The sequence below is a fragment of the Schistocerca serialis genome, chromosome 7 (assembly GCF_023864345.2).
Source record: "Schistocerca serialis cubense isolate TAMUIC-IGC-003099 chromosome 7, iqSchSeri2.2, whole genome shotgun sequence".
Classification (NCBI taxonomy): domain Eukaryota; kingdom Metazoa; phylum Arthropoda; class Insecta; order Orthoptera; family Acrididae; genus Schistocerca; species Schistocerca serialis.
The window spans coordinates 567,831,070-567,846,327 of record NC_064644.1 but is presented as its reverse complement, the minus strand read 5'-3'; the positions used below and the strand labels follow the sequence as shown (position 1 = coordinate 567,846,327).

The 15,258-nt window shown below is 43.1% G+C and overlaps 1 protein-coding gene across 2 annotated transcripts in view; it reads right to left on the bottom strand.

The window, feature by feature from the left end:
• Positions 1-236: 236 nt before the first annotated feature.
• LOC126412432 (juvenile hormone esterase-like) overlaps positions 237-15,258 on the bottom strand; it is a 160,899-nt gene continuing 145,877 nt past the window's right edge. For both annotated transcript variants that reach the window (XM_050082027.1, XM_050082026.1), the window contains exons 11-12: positions 5,149-5,309; positions 237-587 (exon numbers count right to left, since the gene is read on the bottom strand). In XM_050082027.1, coding sequence (XP_049937984.1) covers positions 490-587; positions 5,149-5,309 — 259 coding nt within the window. In that variant the 3' untranslated portion in view covers positions 237-489. The remainder of the gene's footprint in view (positions 588-5,148; positions 5,310-15,258) is intronic.

The window sequence follows — 15,258 nt, the reverse complement described above, 5'->3', positions numbered from 1 at the left end:
AATCCTGCACTATTCTCCTAAAAATAATGTAAAGATAGATTTTTATAAAAGTTTTGAACCAACATTGTTTGACAAGTATTCCAAGTAAACTACAAGTGATGGTACAGTTTGGTTATCCAGTTATTGTTATCTCATAGTTCACCGCAAAATTTGTAATGTAGTTGAAAAGCACTATGAGGTACTGCCATCTGCAGTAGAGGACAGTTGAGGGTTTGTCTTAAAGAAGGTTCTTTATTTTTGTGCAAATATTTTTATTTTATTGAATTACATTCTTACTTGTAGAATCAATACGAGTGTAACAAAATAGAATGATTATGATAAATGAACACGAATTGTGGACCAGTCCATTGATGGAGGTGAAATTACATCACAGAGAAACAAGACGCACAAAGTGTAGTCCTTAAATGCAGTTTCACAGCACGGCAGTTAAGTACTGTGCCGCGAGAGGAGAGAATACTGTATCAGGGTTGAGGCAGCTGGGGCAGCCGGCTAGGCGCCCCTCAGCGCGTTCTCCTGCAGAGGCAGCGAGTCCCAGAAGGCCATCCGCTCCGGCAGCAAGTTGTCCCGCATGCAGAACTTCAGCACTCCTGCACAGCAAACGGAACTTGTCACAACTTCAAAGAAGCTAAACGGAAGACTTTCCAGAGCCAGCCTACGCGGGGGAGCGAGTTTCCTAGTTCAACTGCTGCTGGTCCCCAACCGACAGTGCGGGGTCTACATCTACATAGATACTATGCAAATCACGTTTAAGTGCCTGGCAGAGGGTTCATCGAACCACCTTCACAATTCTCTATTATTCCAATCTAGTATAGCGAGGTCTGATTTCCCTTATTTTATCGTGGTGATCGTTTCTCCCTATGTGGGTCGGCGTCAACAAAATATTTTCGCATTTGTAGGAGAAGGTTTGTGATTGGAATTTCGTGAGAAGCTTCCGTTGCAACGAAAAACGCCTTTGTTTTAAAAGATGTCCAGCCCAAATCCTGCAGTATTTCAGTGACACTTTTTCCCATATTTCGCGATAATACGAAACATGCTGTCGTCCTTTGAACTTTTTCGGTGTATTCCGTCAATGCTAACTGGTAAGGACCCCACACAGCACAGCAGTATTCTAAAAGAGGACAGTCAAGCGCAGTATAGGCAGTCTCCTCAGTAGATCTGTTACATTTCGTAAGTGTCCTGCCAATAAAACGCAGTCTTTCGTTAGCTTCCACTACATTTTTTGTGTGTTCCTTCCAATTTAAGTTGTTCGCAATTCTAATTCCTAGGTATTCAATTGAATTTAAGGCATTTAGATTTGACAGATTTATCGTGTAACTGAAGTTTAACGGATTACTTTTAGCACTCATATGGATGACCTCACACTTTTCGTTATTTAGGGTCAACTGCCAATTTTCGCACCATCCACATATTTTCTAAGTCGTTTTGCAATTTGATTTGATCTTATGATGATTTTACTAGGCGATAAACGACAGTGTCATGCGCAAACAACCTAAGACGGCTGCTCAGATTGTCTCCCAAATCGTTTCTATACATAAGGAACAGCAAAGGGCCTCTAACACGACCTTTGGGAGCACCAGAAATTACTTCTGTTTTACTCGATGGCTTTCCGTCAGTTACTACGAACTGTGACTTCTCTGACAGGAAATCACAAATCCAATCACATAACTGAGACGATATTCCATAAGCAACCAGTTTCAGTACAAGCCATTTGTGTGGTACAGTGTCAGAAGCCTTCCGCAAATCCAGAAATACGGAATCAATCTGAAATCCCTTGTCAATAGCACTCAACACTTCATGCGAATAAAGAGCTAATGGTGTTTCACAAGAACGATGTTTTCTAAATCCATGTTGACTGTGTGTCAATAGACGGTTTTCTTCGAGGTAATTCATAATATTCGAACACAATATATGTTCCAAAAAGCCTATTCCATATCGACGTTAATAATATGGGCCTGTAATTTAGTGGATTGCTCCTAGTACCTTTCTTGAATATTAATGTGGCATGTGGAACTTTCCAATCTTTGGGTACGGATCTTTCGTCCAGCGAACGCTTGTATATGGTTGTTAAGTATGAAGCTAATGCATCAGCATACTCTGAAAGGAACCTAACTGGTATACAGTCTGGACCAGAAGACTTGCTTTTATTAAGTGATTTAAGTAGCTTCACTACTCCGAGGATATTTACTTCTACGTTACTCATGTTGGTAGCTGTTCTTGATTCGAATTCTGGAATATTTACTCCGTCTTCTTTTGTGGAGGCATTTCGGAAGGCTGTGTTTGGTAACTCTGCTTTGCCAGCACTCCCTTCGATAGTATCTGACACAGAACACGGCAGGGAGTCGATTACTGGCTCTCAGACGGCATCCGCGGATGTGGAGGGTTACGCTGTGCTCGGTGCGCAAAATGGCGATCGTCCCTTGCAGTTGTCAGACGTGCTCGACTGGAAACTTGACGACGAGTATGTCGGCCGTCACATTCCCGTGCAGTCCAACACCGGGGCACTGTCACAATCAAATGCCCTACAACTCTACGTATGGCACGATTCGATCAGCTGGCCAAATGGACACCCAGAATAAGACCCCTTTCAAACTGCCTCAGGTGCTGATTACGCTGTTCCGCAAACGTAAGCGTAAGTGGCATCGTTGTGTCTCTCACAGTCATCACTCCACATCTGACACTGAACGCGACTCTGATACACAGTCACGGCAGCAACGCTGAAGATGAACAACACTAATGTACTCTGATGGCTGTTTACTTGCCAAGAGAATTTGAACTTTAATCACTTACTTACCTCCCCTCACCCCAAAATCCTTCCCCCACCCCACGGTATGTACGTGTGCGAAGTTACGTTCACAACTGACCACATTTGCGTAGTAGCAGATAAATCAAATGCGACCATACGATATGCATATCAAGTGCACTGTGTTCAACTTTTATTTCTACATTTTTACAATGATTTTCAGTTTAGTATGTTTTTAGCCATTCTGTCTTCGTATCAACTCTGTTCATTCATCTAAAACAGGGTGAGACAAAAGTCTGGATACACCCCTATCAGAGCCAAACGGCGTGAGGAATCATGATGGCGTGTGGTATGGTGTGTCTAATTGTGGCGGGAGAGGGGTGAGGGGCAGAAACTTATAGGAACGATGGAGGCAGCAGTAGCTATCTCGAAATCCACTCTCTTGGATTTGGGTTACTTGTTTCAAATGGAAGGGGATCATATGGCACATCGTTTTCAGTTTCCTCTCTCTCAAGAATACACATGTGAAACCTATTGTAAGATATGCTTATTTCTGTAGGAGTTATGACCTGTTAAAGTTTGAAATTGCAAGGAGGTGATAAATTTCGTTTATTATTGCAGGTGATCCACAAAGGCACTTACACTGCAGAATGCACTGAAGTTGTGTTAATGAGTGGTGGACGAAGTACCAAAGTAACTGCTGCTGACTTCAGTGCGCGGGATCCTAAGAGAAATTACTTTTCACATACGACAGCACCCAAGTTATTAGGCGAATTTCGTGCAACAGGTTCTGTGGTGGGCAAGCCACGCAGTGTACGTCCAAGAACAGCCACCAATGAGGAGACTGAAGCAGCAGTTGTGGCGTCGTTCCTGAAAAGTCCACATCGCGGTACGTGCCGGTTACAAGCAATATACGGTGTCAGTCAGTGTTAAATCCTCCGTGTGTTGCACACACACCAATGGTACCCATGCAAGTTACAACAATATCGTCTCTCGGAGGATGGCTATGACCAGAGTGTGCAGTTTGCAGAACAGGCTCTAGATCAGGTTAACAGGAGTGCAGACCTTGTACGTAGCTGGTGTTCAGTGATGAAGGTAATTTTATGTGCAAAGAGAAGTAAACAAACAGAATCGTCATTAGTCGTCAGATGCAAACACCTCGTGGGTCGATCCCTGTAAAGGTGCTGTCGGTGAAAAAGTAATGGTTTGGTGCGGGATTTGGGACACAAGAATCGTGGGCCGGAGTTTATTGATGGAACTTTGAAAACAAATAGATATCATCACACGCTCCGTGGTTCAAATGGTTCAAATGGCTCTGAGCACTATGGGACTCAACATCTATGGTCATCAGTCCCCTAGAACGTAGAACTACTTAAACCTAACTAACCTAAAGACATCACACAACACCCAGCCATCACGAGGCAGAGAAAATCCCTGACCCCGCCGGGAATCGAACCCGGGAACCCGGGCGTGGGAAGCGAGAACGCTACCGCACGACCACGAGCTGCGGGCCATGCTCCGTGATTATGTGCTTCCAACACTGATGAATTCGCAGGGTGATTTCCCAACCTTCGTCCAACAACACGGTGCATCTCCCCACTATGCTACTGAAGTCAGTTCTGGATGGAGCGTTTGGAAGTCACTGGTTAGTCCCCTGATCTTACACTTCTTGATTTTTACTTGTGGGGCATTTGACATCTGCTGTGCATGAGGTAAAAATCAATAACGTGGCCCATCTTTGTCGGCGTATTGAGGGGGCATGTCCCTCTGTTGACGCACAGATCCTGCGACATGTGCGGGAAGACTGGCAGAAAGACTCCGACAGTGTGTTCAGCGTAATGGAGGTCATATTGAGCGTACGTTGTAATGCTGACTCTGACAAGTGACGTAAACTTCAGCGGTCATAACTCCTGCACAAATAAAGATATCTTAAAACAGATTTCACATTTGTATTCCTGAGAAAGAGGAAGTTCAAAATGATGTGCCTTGTGACCCCCTTCCCTCCTGTAGCACGTAACCCAAATCCAAGATGGAGGATTGAGAGATGACCGCCACTGTCATCATAGCTCCTATAAGTTGCGCTACTACCTACAGACACCCTCTACCTGACGCCATTATGATTCCTCTCACAGTTCAACTTCTGTAGGGATCTATTCAGACTTTTGCCTCACCGTGTCCATGATTTGCATGCACCCCGTGAGCATCGTTAGATTCTTTCGTGATTCACTGAATCACGCTGAAAACTAGCCTTCAGCGTCGTTTGACATTGCATGAATGATAATTTGGTAAAAAGACGCTGTACTTCTGACGTATGGATTTTCTGACGGCATAAGAATGACGTCATGAGCTCCTAAACTGAGATAAGCTGCCGCAGCCGGACTCGGGCGGGTCCTCAGTGGGTGACGTACCGTCTTCCGCAGTGCGACCGGAGCCGGTGGCCGCGGCTATCTGCAGGTAGGGCAAGGAGGTGGTCTCCGTGGTGCTGGGCCACCACGCCTCGTCCACAGTGCTGGCGCAGCCGTCCTGCGACCTGCGGCAACGTCTCCACGACACCGGCGCAGTGGGTTGCCTGGAAGAGAGGTTTCCACTGTACTGGAGCTCCACGAAATGTAAGGTCAGGTAAAAGGACAGGACTCTGTAGAAATCGTTGGATAACACAATGCAGATATCTAGAACATGAGGTCGACAGATAGGGCAGAATCACTAGCGAGGAATGGCTGCAAGGCTGCAGAAGCACGCATGACAAATGGAAAAATACATGCCGCCACTAAAAAAGTTATTAAACTGGCCTTCGGAGAGAAGAGAAACAACTGCTTGGAAGGACACTAGTGGCCATTAAAACTGCTACACCAAGAAGAAATGCAGATGATAAACGGGTATTCATTGGTCAAATATATTATACTAGAACTGACATGTGATAACATTTTCACGCAACTTTGAAGCATAGATCCTGAGAAATCAATACCCAGAACATCCACCTCTGGCCGTGATAACGGCCTTGATACGCCTGGGCATTGAATCGAACAGATCTTGGATGGCGCGTACAGGTACAGCTGCCCATGCAGCTTCAACACGATACCACAGTTCATCAACAGTACTGACTGGCGTATTGTGACAAGCCAGTTGCTCGGCCACCATTGACCAGACGTTTTCAGTTGGCGAGAGATCTGGAAAATGTGCTGGCCAGGGCAGCAGTCGAACATTTTCTGCATCCAGAAAGGCCCGTACAGGACCTGCGATATGCGGTCGTGCATTATCCTGCTGAAATGTGGGGTTTCGCAGGGATCGAATGAAGGGTAGAGCCACGGGTCGTAACACATCTGACATGTAACGTCCACTGTTCAAAAGTGCCGTCAATGCGAACAAGAGGTGACCGAGATATGTAACCAATCGCACCACATACCATCACGCCGGGTGATACGTCAGTATGGCGATGACGAATACACGCTTCCAATGTGCGTTCACCGCGATGTCGCCAAACACGGATGCGACCATCATGGTACTGTAAACAGAACCTGGATTCATCCGAAAAAATGACGTTTTGCCATTCGTGCATCCAGGTTCGTCGTTGAGTACACCATCGCAGGCGCTCCTGTCTGTGATGCAACGTCAAAGGTAACCGCTGCCATGGTCTCCGAGTTGATAGTCCATGCTACTGCAAACGTCGTCGAACTGTTCGTGCAGATGGTTGTTGTCGTGCTAACGTCCCCATCTGTTGACTCAGGAATCGAGACGTGGCTGCACGATCCGTTACAGTCATACGGATAAGATGCCTGTCATCCCGATTGCTAGTGATAAGAGGCCGTTGGCATCCAACACGGCGTATCGTATTACCCTCCTGAACCCACCGACTCCACATTCTGCTAACGGTCATTGGATCTCGGCCAAAGCGAGCAGCATTGTCGCGATACGATAGACCTCAATACATAGGCATACAATCCGACCTTTATCAAAGTCGGCAACGTGATGGTACGCATTTCTCCTGCTTACACGAGGCATCACAACAACGTTTCACCAGGCAACGCCGGTCAACTGCTGTTTGTGTATGAGAAATCGGTTGGAAACGTTCCTCATGTCAGCACGTTGTAGGTGTCGCCACCGGCGCCAGCCTTGTGTGAATGCCCTGAAAAGGTAATCATTTGCATATCACAGCATCTTCTTCCAGTCGGTTAAATTTCGCGTCTGTAGCACGTCTTCTTCGTGGTGTAGCAATTTTAATGGCCAGTAGTGTATAAAGCTGAAATGACAAGCCAGTACTAAGCAAAGGAGGAATTTATAGAAGAGCTAACAATGGAAATAAGTTTGATGATGACGTTATAGAAAGGTAAGAAGAAGTAAATTAAGGTGAGATGGGAGATATGGTACTGCGAGAAGAATCTGGTAGAGCTCTCAAAGATCTAAGTAGAAATAAGGTTCCTGGAGTAGGCGGCATTCCCTCAGAATTACGGAATCACTGCGACAGCCAACCGTACCAAAATCATTTCACTTGTTGTTTAAGATACGTGAGACAAGCCTTGCTTTTACTGGATGGGCATAGTAAACACATCAAAAATGTAGGGGCAATTCAGCTGGATCCTGATCATGATGTAATTGTGCCATTATTTCCTGCTCACATGACTCATTATCTACAGCCACTGGGCAGATCGTTGTTTAAAACACTAAAAAACAGCTGCAATGAAGAGTCATCTTCGTGAGCGCTTTATCTTCTGTTGTTGTAGTGGTCTTCAGTCCTGAGACTGATTTGATGCAGCTCTCCATGCTACTCTATCCTGTGCAAGCTTCTTCATCTCCCAGTCCTACTGAAACCTACATCCTTCTGAATCTGCTTAGTGTATTCATCTCTTGGTCTCCCTCTACGATTTTTACCCTCCACGCTGCTCTCCAATGCTAAATTTGTGATCCCCTGATGCCTCAGAACATGTCCTACCAACCGGTCCCTTCTTCTTGTCAAGTTGTGCCACAAGCTCCTCCCCAATTCTATCCAATACCACCTCATTAGTTATGTGATCTACCCATCTAATCTTCAGCATTCTTCTGTAGCACCACATTTCGAAAGCTTCTATTCTCTTCTTGTCCAACCTATTTATCGTCCATGTTTCACTTCCATACATGGCTACACTCCATACAAATACTTTCAGAAACGACTTTCTGACATTTAAATCTATACTCGATGTTGACAAATTTCTCTTCTTCAGAAACGCTTTCCTTGCCATTGCCAGTCTACATTTTATATCTTCTCTACTTCGACTATCATCAGTTATTTTGCTCCCCAAATAGCAAAACTCCTTTACTACTTTGTCTCATTTCCTAATCTAATTCCCTCAGCATCACCCGACTTAATTTGACTACATTCCATTATCCTAGTTTTGCTTTTGTTGATGTTCATCTTATATCCTCCTTTCAAGATACTGTCCATTCCGTTCAACTGCACTTCCAAGCCTTTGCTGTCTCTGACAGAATTACAATGTCATCGGCGAACCTCAAAGTTTTTATTTCTTCTCCATGGACTTTATCTTCTACCCGTATATAATAACAGTAATCAAGCTAAATGCGAAACGACCTAAACCAGTTCAAGTCCTTATAGGAAGGAGACAGAAGCAAACAAAACGCAAATAAGAAGAAGAAACCTCTGCACAACTTGTGAAAAAGAGACAAACAGATGGAAACTTTAACAAGAATAAAAAAAAATTATAAAGGAGAGAGTGAATTGGTTTTGTCAACTGTGTGAGAAAGATGAAGAAGAAGACATGATTCCGTGTATGAAACGTAAAGGTTGGATTTGTGAGTTATGCGCTGGTGTGGAAAATAAAATTAAGAATATTTCTGTGATATCTGTGTTCAAACCAACTGATTTTCGATATGCCAATTTAAACAATTTAATTAATAAAAACGTATAATCCGAGTCCCGATTTTGAAATCCTACTGACCCGAGCCTGCCTGAGCAACCTGTCAATGCTTCTAGACGACTATCCCGGTGCACGACCAGCCTTAGCCGTTGCAGGTTGCTATCTAACGGCTTCTAGGAGCAACAAAAATCTAGTTTTCAATACTTCTTATACTTATTGACTGAACTTAAAAATTCAAGATGTTCTCATAATCACCTCATTAAGAGGTACATTCTTGCGTTAAATGTACAACACACTAAAACAAGTACTGCAGATAGAAGCGGTGTACATGCTTCGCAGCAGCATAAGTCACTGCGTGCAAATACTCATGTTATACGAGTGAAATAACCAAGAATAGGAGCAGCACTTAGTGATTTCCAAATCTTATGAAATCGTTGTCGCCTTATTGTTATAACAAAATTAGCATTCGCTTACTGCTTCGTTTTAAGTACGTTTACGGCGGTAATGGCGGACTCTCGTCTTATCGCCAGTAGCGAATCAGTGCACAAAATCGCTACAATTTAAGTTCACACATTGCTAGGAACCTCGCTTTCACCACTACAAAGCATTCATCAAATGATGCATTCATTTTGCACAAACATTTTCTTTTTCCTGTCTACGGTATTAAACAATTTCACGATACATCTTTAATAGCCGATGTCGCAATATTATATTATGCCCCTGTATTGGAATTAATGTAATGTTCCTGCTTGTAATACTTACGTCAATTGCATTTTTAAAAACAAAAAAAAAATGAAAAAACATGTAAGATTTCCTTGTTAAGATGTTAATGAGCTACGCCCAAAGAAATTTGTTATGTCTAATATCTGAGATGATGCAGAAGCCAGAGGACAGTTGAAGTGAGAGTTGTCAGTGGAAGAAAATAACAGCCTTGTTAATGAATTGTGTATTTTAGCAGAATTTTCAAAACTCAGTGCTGCTGACAATTCTAAGTTTTGTGCAACTTCCTATAACACAAATGAAAGATAATTACTTCTGGCTACAAATGTGAGAACTGCTTATTGTAGAACTGTTATGTCGGCATGCTTTCGTGCATTAGGACTGTTTTGTGAAATACATGCGTAGCTAAAATTTATAAAATTTCGTTCTCTGAGCACATACAAGAAACTTTCTAAAGGATGATTTGTGATCCTACCGGACTGTTTCTTGTTTTTCAGGTCATTGACAATTGTTATCTGGAGAAGGTTTTGTGCACAGCAGATAAATCGAAGTAACAGCTGTTATTCTTTGCATATTGGATTTCAAATTGTCGAGAAACATTGTTGGAAAGCGCATTGACGATTACGGAAACTTCTACGCAGCTAGCAATAAGGCGAGAAAGGTATCACTAAATAAAGGTAAGATCGTTGAACATGTACAAACCAAGCTGTCACACCCACCATATCCCAAAACCAACAAACAGAGAGGTTGAAGTGTTGTGCTGAGTTGATATTAATGACCCAAAAACTTAGTAAAGGCTTGCAATAATCGTTAACGTAAATTAGGAATATTTTCTGTTTCCAAATCACAGGTTTTAGTCCTTCAAGTCACTCGAGGCGCTGAATTCCAGACTGATTTTCTGGTGGTAAGGTATATCAGATAAATGTGTTGTAACTTTCCCATCTAAGCGGAAGGAGGGTTCTGTGCTGGGAGAACAATATTAGTAGTTGGGGTACGGAGGCCGAATTAGGTACGAACAATGTTCAGAGAATCGCTGTATAGTCAAAGTGCTAAATAATACGTGTACGAGACACGGCAGGATTTATCTGGAACAAATGCTTTAGAAAAGGCGTATGTATCGAAAAACTGTATCAGTAAGCAGAGTTGTTAATCGTTTGACGACATACCTGTGCAAGATTAGTTTGGGACGAACAAAAGAATATTTAGTTTATTGCAAAGGAGTGAGCTTTAGCAGACGTGCTTTTAAACACATGCATGCTTAACAAAGAGAAGGAATGAATTGTCACGTGGAGTCATTGCGTTGCTGGTACGAGCAGAGGAGTGTGTGAAGAATATTCTCAGTATTAATACCCAATTTAGAGATAGAATATTTAAACGACTGCACAGAGTAAATAACTGAGCGTTCGCTTTGGCTGATTATTCGTTAACAGGGAATATTTTAATGACACGACACCAGTTCGAATATTAGTAAATAATGAGAAAAACCGCGGACGCAATAACTATCCGTGATTTCATCTGTCTAGTTTAGGGAGACCCTTCATGTGGATCATTTTCAAAAGAAGTACCGTCAATTTTTAATATGACCATCAATTTCTTACTGCTTCAAACGTTTAGAGCAAAAACTCAACAAATATACATCATTTACGCTAGCGCCATCTCTGTGTAAAGCCCGGAATTTTTAGGTTTGTGCGTGCACACCCATACACTGGAAGCCACCTTGCGGTGTGTTTCGGAGGGTACAGTGGAACCATTTCCCTCCCCTCCTCCTCTGTTTCGTCCGAGAATGTTTTGGGAGAGCTAATGTCTGTAAACCCCGTATGAGTTTATTATCTCGTTTCATCATTTCGGAAGACTGTGTAGGAGGAAGTAAAATATTTCCCTGTTCTTCTTGGCACGTATACTTTCAGAAGTTTAACAATAAACCCCTCGACGATGCCAAACACCTCCCTTGTAGCGTCTGCCAGTGGAATCTTACAGAATGAACCCGCAAAGAGACATCTGCCTCTACATCTACATCCATACTCCGCAAGCCACCTGACGGTGTGTGGCGGAGGGTACCTTGAGTACCTCTATCGGTTCTCCCTTCTATTCCAGTCTCGTATTGTTCGTGGAAAGAAGGATTGTCGGTATGCTTCTGTGTAGGCTCTAATCTCTCCGATTTTATCCTCATGGTCTCTTCGCGAGATATACGTAGGAGGGAGCAATATACTGCTTGACTCCTCGGTGAAGGTATGTTCTCGAAACTTTAACAAAAGCCCGTACCAAGTTACTGAGCGTCTCTCCTGCAGAGTCTTCCACTGGAGTTTATCTATCATTTCCGTAACGCTTTCGCGATTACTAAATGATCCTGTAACGAAGCGCGCTGCTCTCTGTTGGATCTTCTCTATCGCTTCTATCAACCCTATCTGGTACGGATCCCACACTGCTGAGCAGTATTCAAGCAGTGGGCGAACAAGCGTACTGTAACCTACTTCCTTTGTTTTCGGATTGCATTTCCTTAGAATTCTTCCAATGAATTTCGGTCTGGCATCTGCTTTACCGACGATCAATTTTATATGATCATTGCATTTTATATCTCTCCTAATGCCTACACCCAGATAAATTATGGAATTAACAGCTGCCAGTTGCTGACCTGCTATATTGTGGATAAATGATAAGGGATCTTGCTTTCTATGTATTCGCAGCACATTACACTCGTCTACACAATCTCAGATTCAATTGCTATTTCTTTCTACCTCCTCTCTCTTCTTTTAGTCCAACCTAGTATGGGTCCTAGACTGACGAGTAAGACTCACGAACCGGTCGATTGAGTGTTCTTCTTTCATGAGTGAATTAAATTTCCTTAATGTGAATTCCAGCCTGGCACCTACTTTCCCTAGAAACAGTTTTGTGCTTTTGTTCAACATTGCATCACCAAGGACTGGACATTTCACGATGGCTATTGTTTCCGGTACGTAATCTGACAGAATGGGTCTCTTCGCCTCTTTATACGCCATGTATTACAGTTATTTACGTTCACAGCCAACTGGAATTCCCTGCACCAGCCGTCGAACCTCTGCACGTTTCCTCAGTTTCGCGCGTCTTCTGACGGTGCAACTTCTCTGAGGCGGGTCAGCCCCCACGAACAAACGAACACAGCTTCCGATGTTACCCACTACATCATTTACATATACAACAAGCTATCCTGATTAACTCAGATCCGAGACTCCACAAATAACCAAAGCACAAGGGACAATCCTAACTGCCCATGTTTTTACTGGAAATTACTATTTACTGCTTTAGCAAAATACACTACATATCATTTTTGAGAACCTTCTGCATTACTTACTCGTTACTCGTCGGAAACTGGATATTTCTTTACAAAATTAATTTTTCGTGTCACTAATTATTAGTTTACTTTCGGGAAATACCTAACTTTCCTCTTCTGTATCAGTTTTTTATTAACGTTTTTCCTGACGACAGTTCTCATTTTCCACAGAGTCAAGACACCCGTCTAGTTATACGCATTCTCTCCTGTTTATTCTAATAACGGATTATACCCGCTCGGATAACCGTGCGTGTCAAAGCACGAGGAGTTGGGCCGGCACCAGGTCGAACCCACCCAGCGGATTAATGGCGAGGGCTGGTGTGCTGGCCAGCCTGGACTTGATTTTTAGGTGGTTTCCTACATCCCACTAGCTGATTAGAGGAGTGGTTTCTGTGGTGTCACCGCCAGACACCACACTTGCTAGGTGGTAGCCTTTAAATCGGTCGCGGTCCGTTAGTATACGTCGGACCCTCGTGTCGCCACTGTCAGTGATAGCAGACCGAGCGCCACCACACGGCAGGTCTGGAGAGCCTTCCTAGCACTCGCCCCAGTTGTACAGCCTACTTTGCCAGAGACGGATCAGTGACAATTACGCTCTCATTTGCCGAGACGATAGTTAGCATAGCCTTCAGCTACGTCATTTGCTACGACCTAGCAAGGCGCCATAGCATTTGATAATTAATATATTGAAGCATGTACAGTAACGACCGATGTTCTACAATTGTGGATTAAAGTTAAGTATTCCAAGATCTTCGTACTTTATTGCAATTCTCAAGACATTGTCCTGTTCCAGACCTCACGCCAGTCTGCATGTAATTAAACGCGTTCATTTCGGCCTCCTCTAGCAACACTTCAGTTTCCTTAGTCCAGCCTGAGTTACACGATTCGCAAACATTTACAAAACATTCGTTCACTTTCAATGAAGAACACTATGTGCAGACTGTTAGGCTACACATATTCTGTTTTGGAGGGCAGGGGGTGGGGGTGGAAGTAGGGTAACAAGGTGGCGACAGGAAGGGCACCCGGCCACTTCCAAACCGTGCCGACCCCGAGCCGATGTGGGACAATGGCACAAGAAAAAGATGAGAACTAATAACTATTAACGTATTTTAGGGCCCGATTACGGGTTTCTCGATCACCTCGTATACGCTCTGCTCCTTTACTGAATACACTTTGCCCACCACATCCGTGTCACTTAGCACCTCAAATCCTGGTTCATGGGAATTGCTATTCAATCATTCACAGGCATTTTTGCCATCTATTTCTTCACAACAAGAAATTTGTGTTTTAAGCGAAAACATTCTTTCTAATTATAAGATTAATTTTGTTATTCTTTTCATATATTTCCGAACTATACATCGATAATCTGCAAGCCGGATTCCTCACAAATGGATAATCGAAAGTTTGCTGTTGTATACAGCAACGGTCATATAACAATCCGTTGGGTTACCACTTTTACGTCTGTCGATTTCGGCTCGTTTAAGCATAGTGTTCTGTTCACTTTTACTATAAGTTGTCATATTGACCCAACGTTAAAGTACAGCAAAAAATTTCTACTAACATACATTTTTATATAGTTGTTGGCATTGTTATATTCCAATACGCTGCTGAAAATAAAAATAATAGTAATATTCAGAAAATTACTTTAAAATTTTTCATATAGGGTAAATTTGAAACAACAGACAGTTTTCAGTAACCCATTCTTCTTACAAGGGAACCTCCCCATCGCACCCCCCTCAGATTTAGTTATAAGTTGGTACAGTGGATAGGCCTTGAAAAACTGAACACAGATCAATCGAGAAAACAGGATGAAGTTGTGTGGAACTATGAAAAAAATAAGCAAAATATACAAACTGAGTAATTCATGCGCAAGATAGGCAACATCGAGGAGAATCTCAGCTCAGGAGCGCTGGGTCCCGTGGTTAGCGTGAGTAATTGCGGAACGAGAGGACCTTGGTTCAAGTCTTCTCTCGACTGAAAATTTTACTTTCTTTATTTTCGCAAAGTTATGATCTGTCCGTTCGTTCATTGACGTCTTTGTTCACTGTAATAAGTTTAGTGTCTGTGTTTTGCGACCGCACCGCAAAACCGTGCGATTAGTAGACGAAAGGACGTGCCTCTCCAATGGGAACCGAAAACATTTGATCGCAAGGTCATAGGTCAACCGATTCCTCCACAGGAAAACACGTCTGATATATTCTATACGACACTGGTAACGGCATGTGCCTCACGTGACAGGAATATGTCGTCGACCCACCTAACTTGTACAATTGGCGATTGGGTAAAGAGATTCTTCTACCTTGCCCGATTTAGGTTTTCTTGTGGATGTAATAATCACTCCCAAAAAAGTGATGAAAACATAAGAGGTCGTCACATAAACTGAAAATAAAAAAACTAAACTTTTCACTCGAGGGAAGAGTTGAACCTAGGACCTCTCGTTCCGTAGCTGCTCTCGCTAACCACGGGACCACGGCGCTCCTTAACTCTCCTTGTCCTTGATGTTGCCTATCTTCGCATGGACTACTCAGTTTGTATATTTTACTTATTTTTTTCATAGTTCCACACAACTTCATCCTGTTTTCTCGATTGATCTGTGTTCAGTTTTTCAAGGCCTATCCACTGTGCTAACTTATAACTAAATCTGA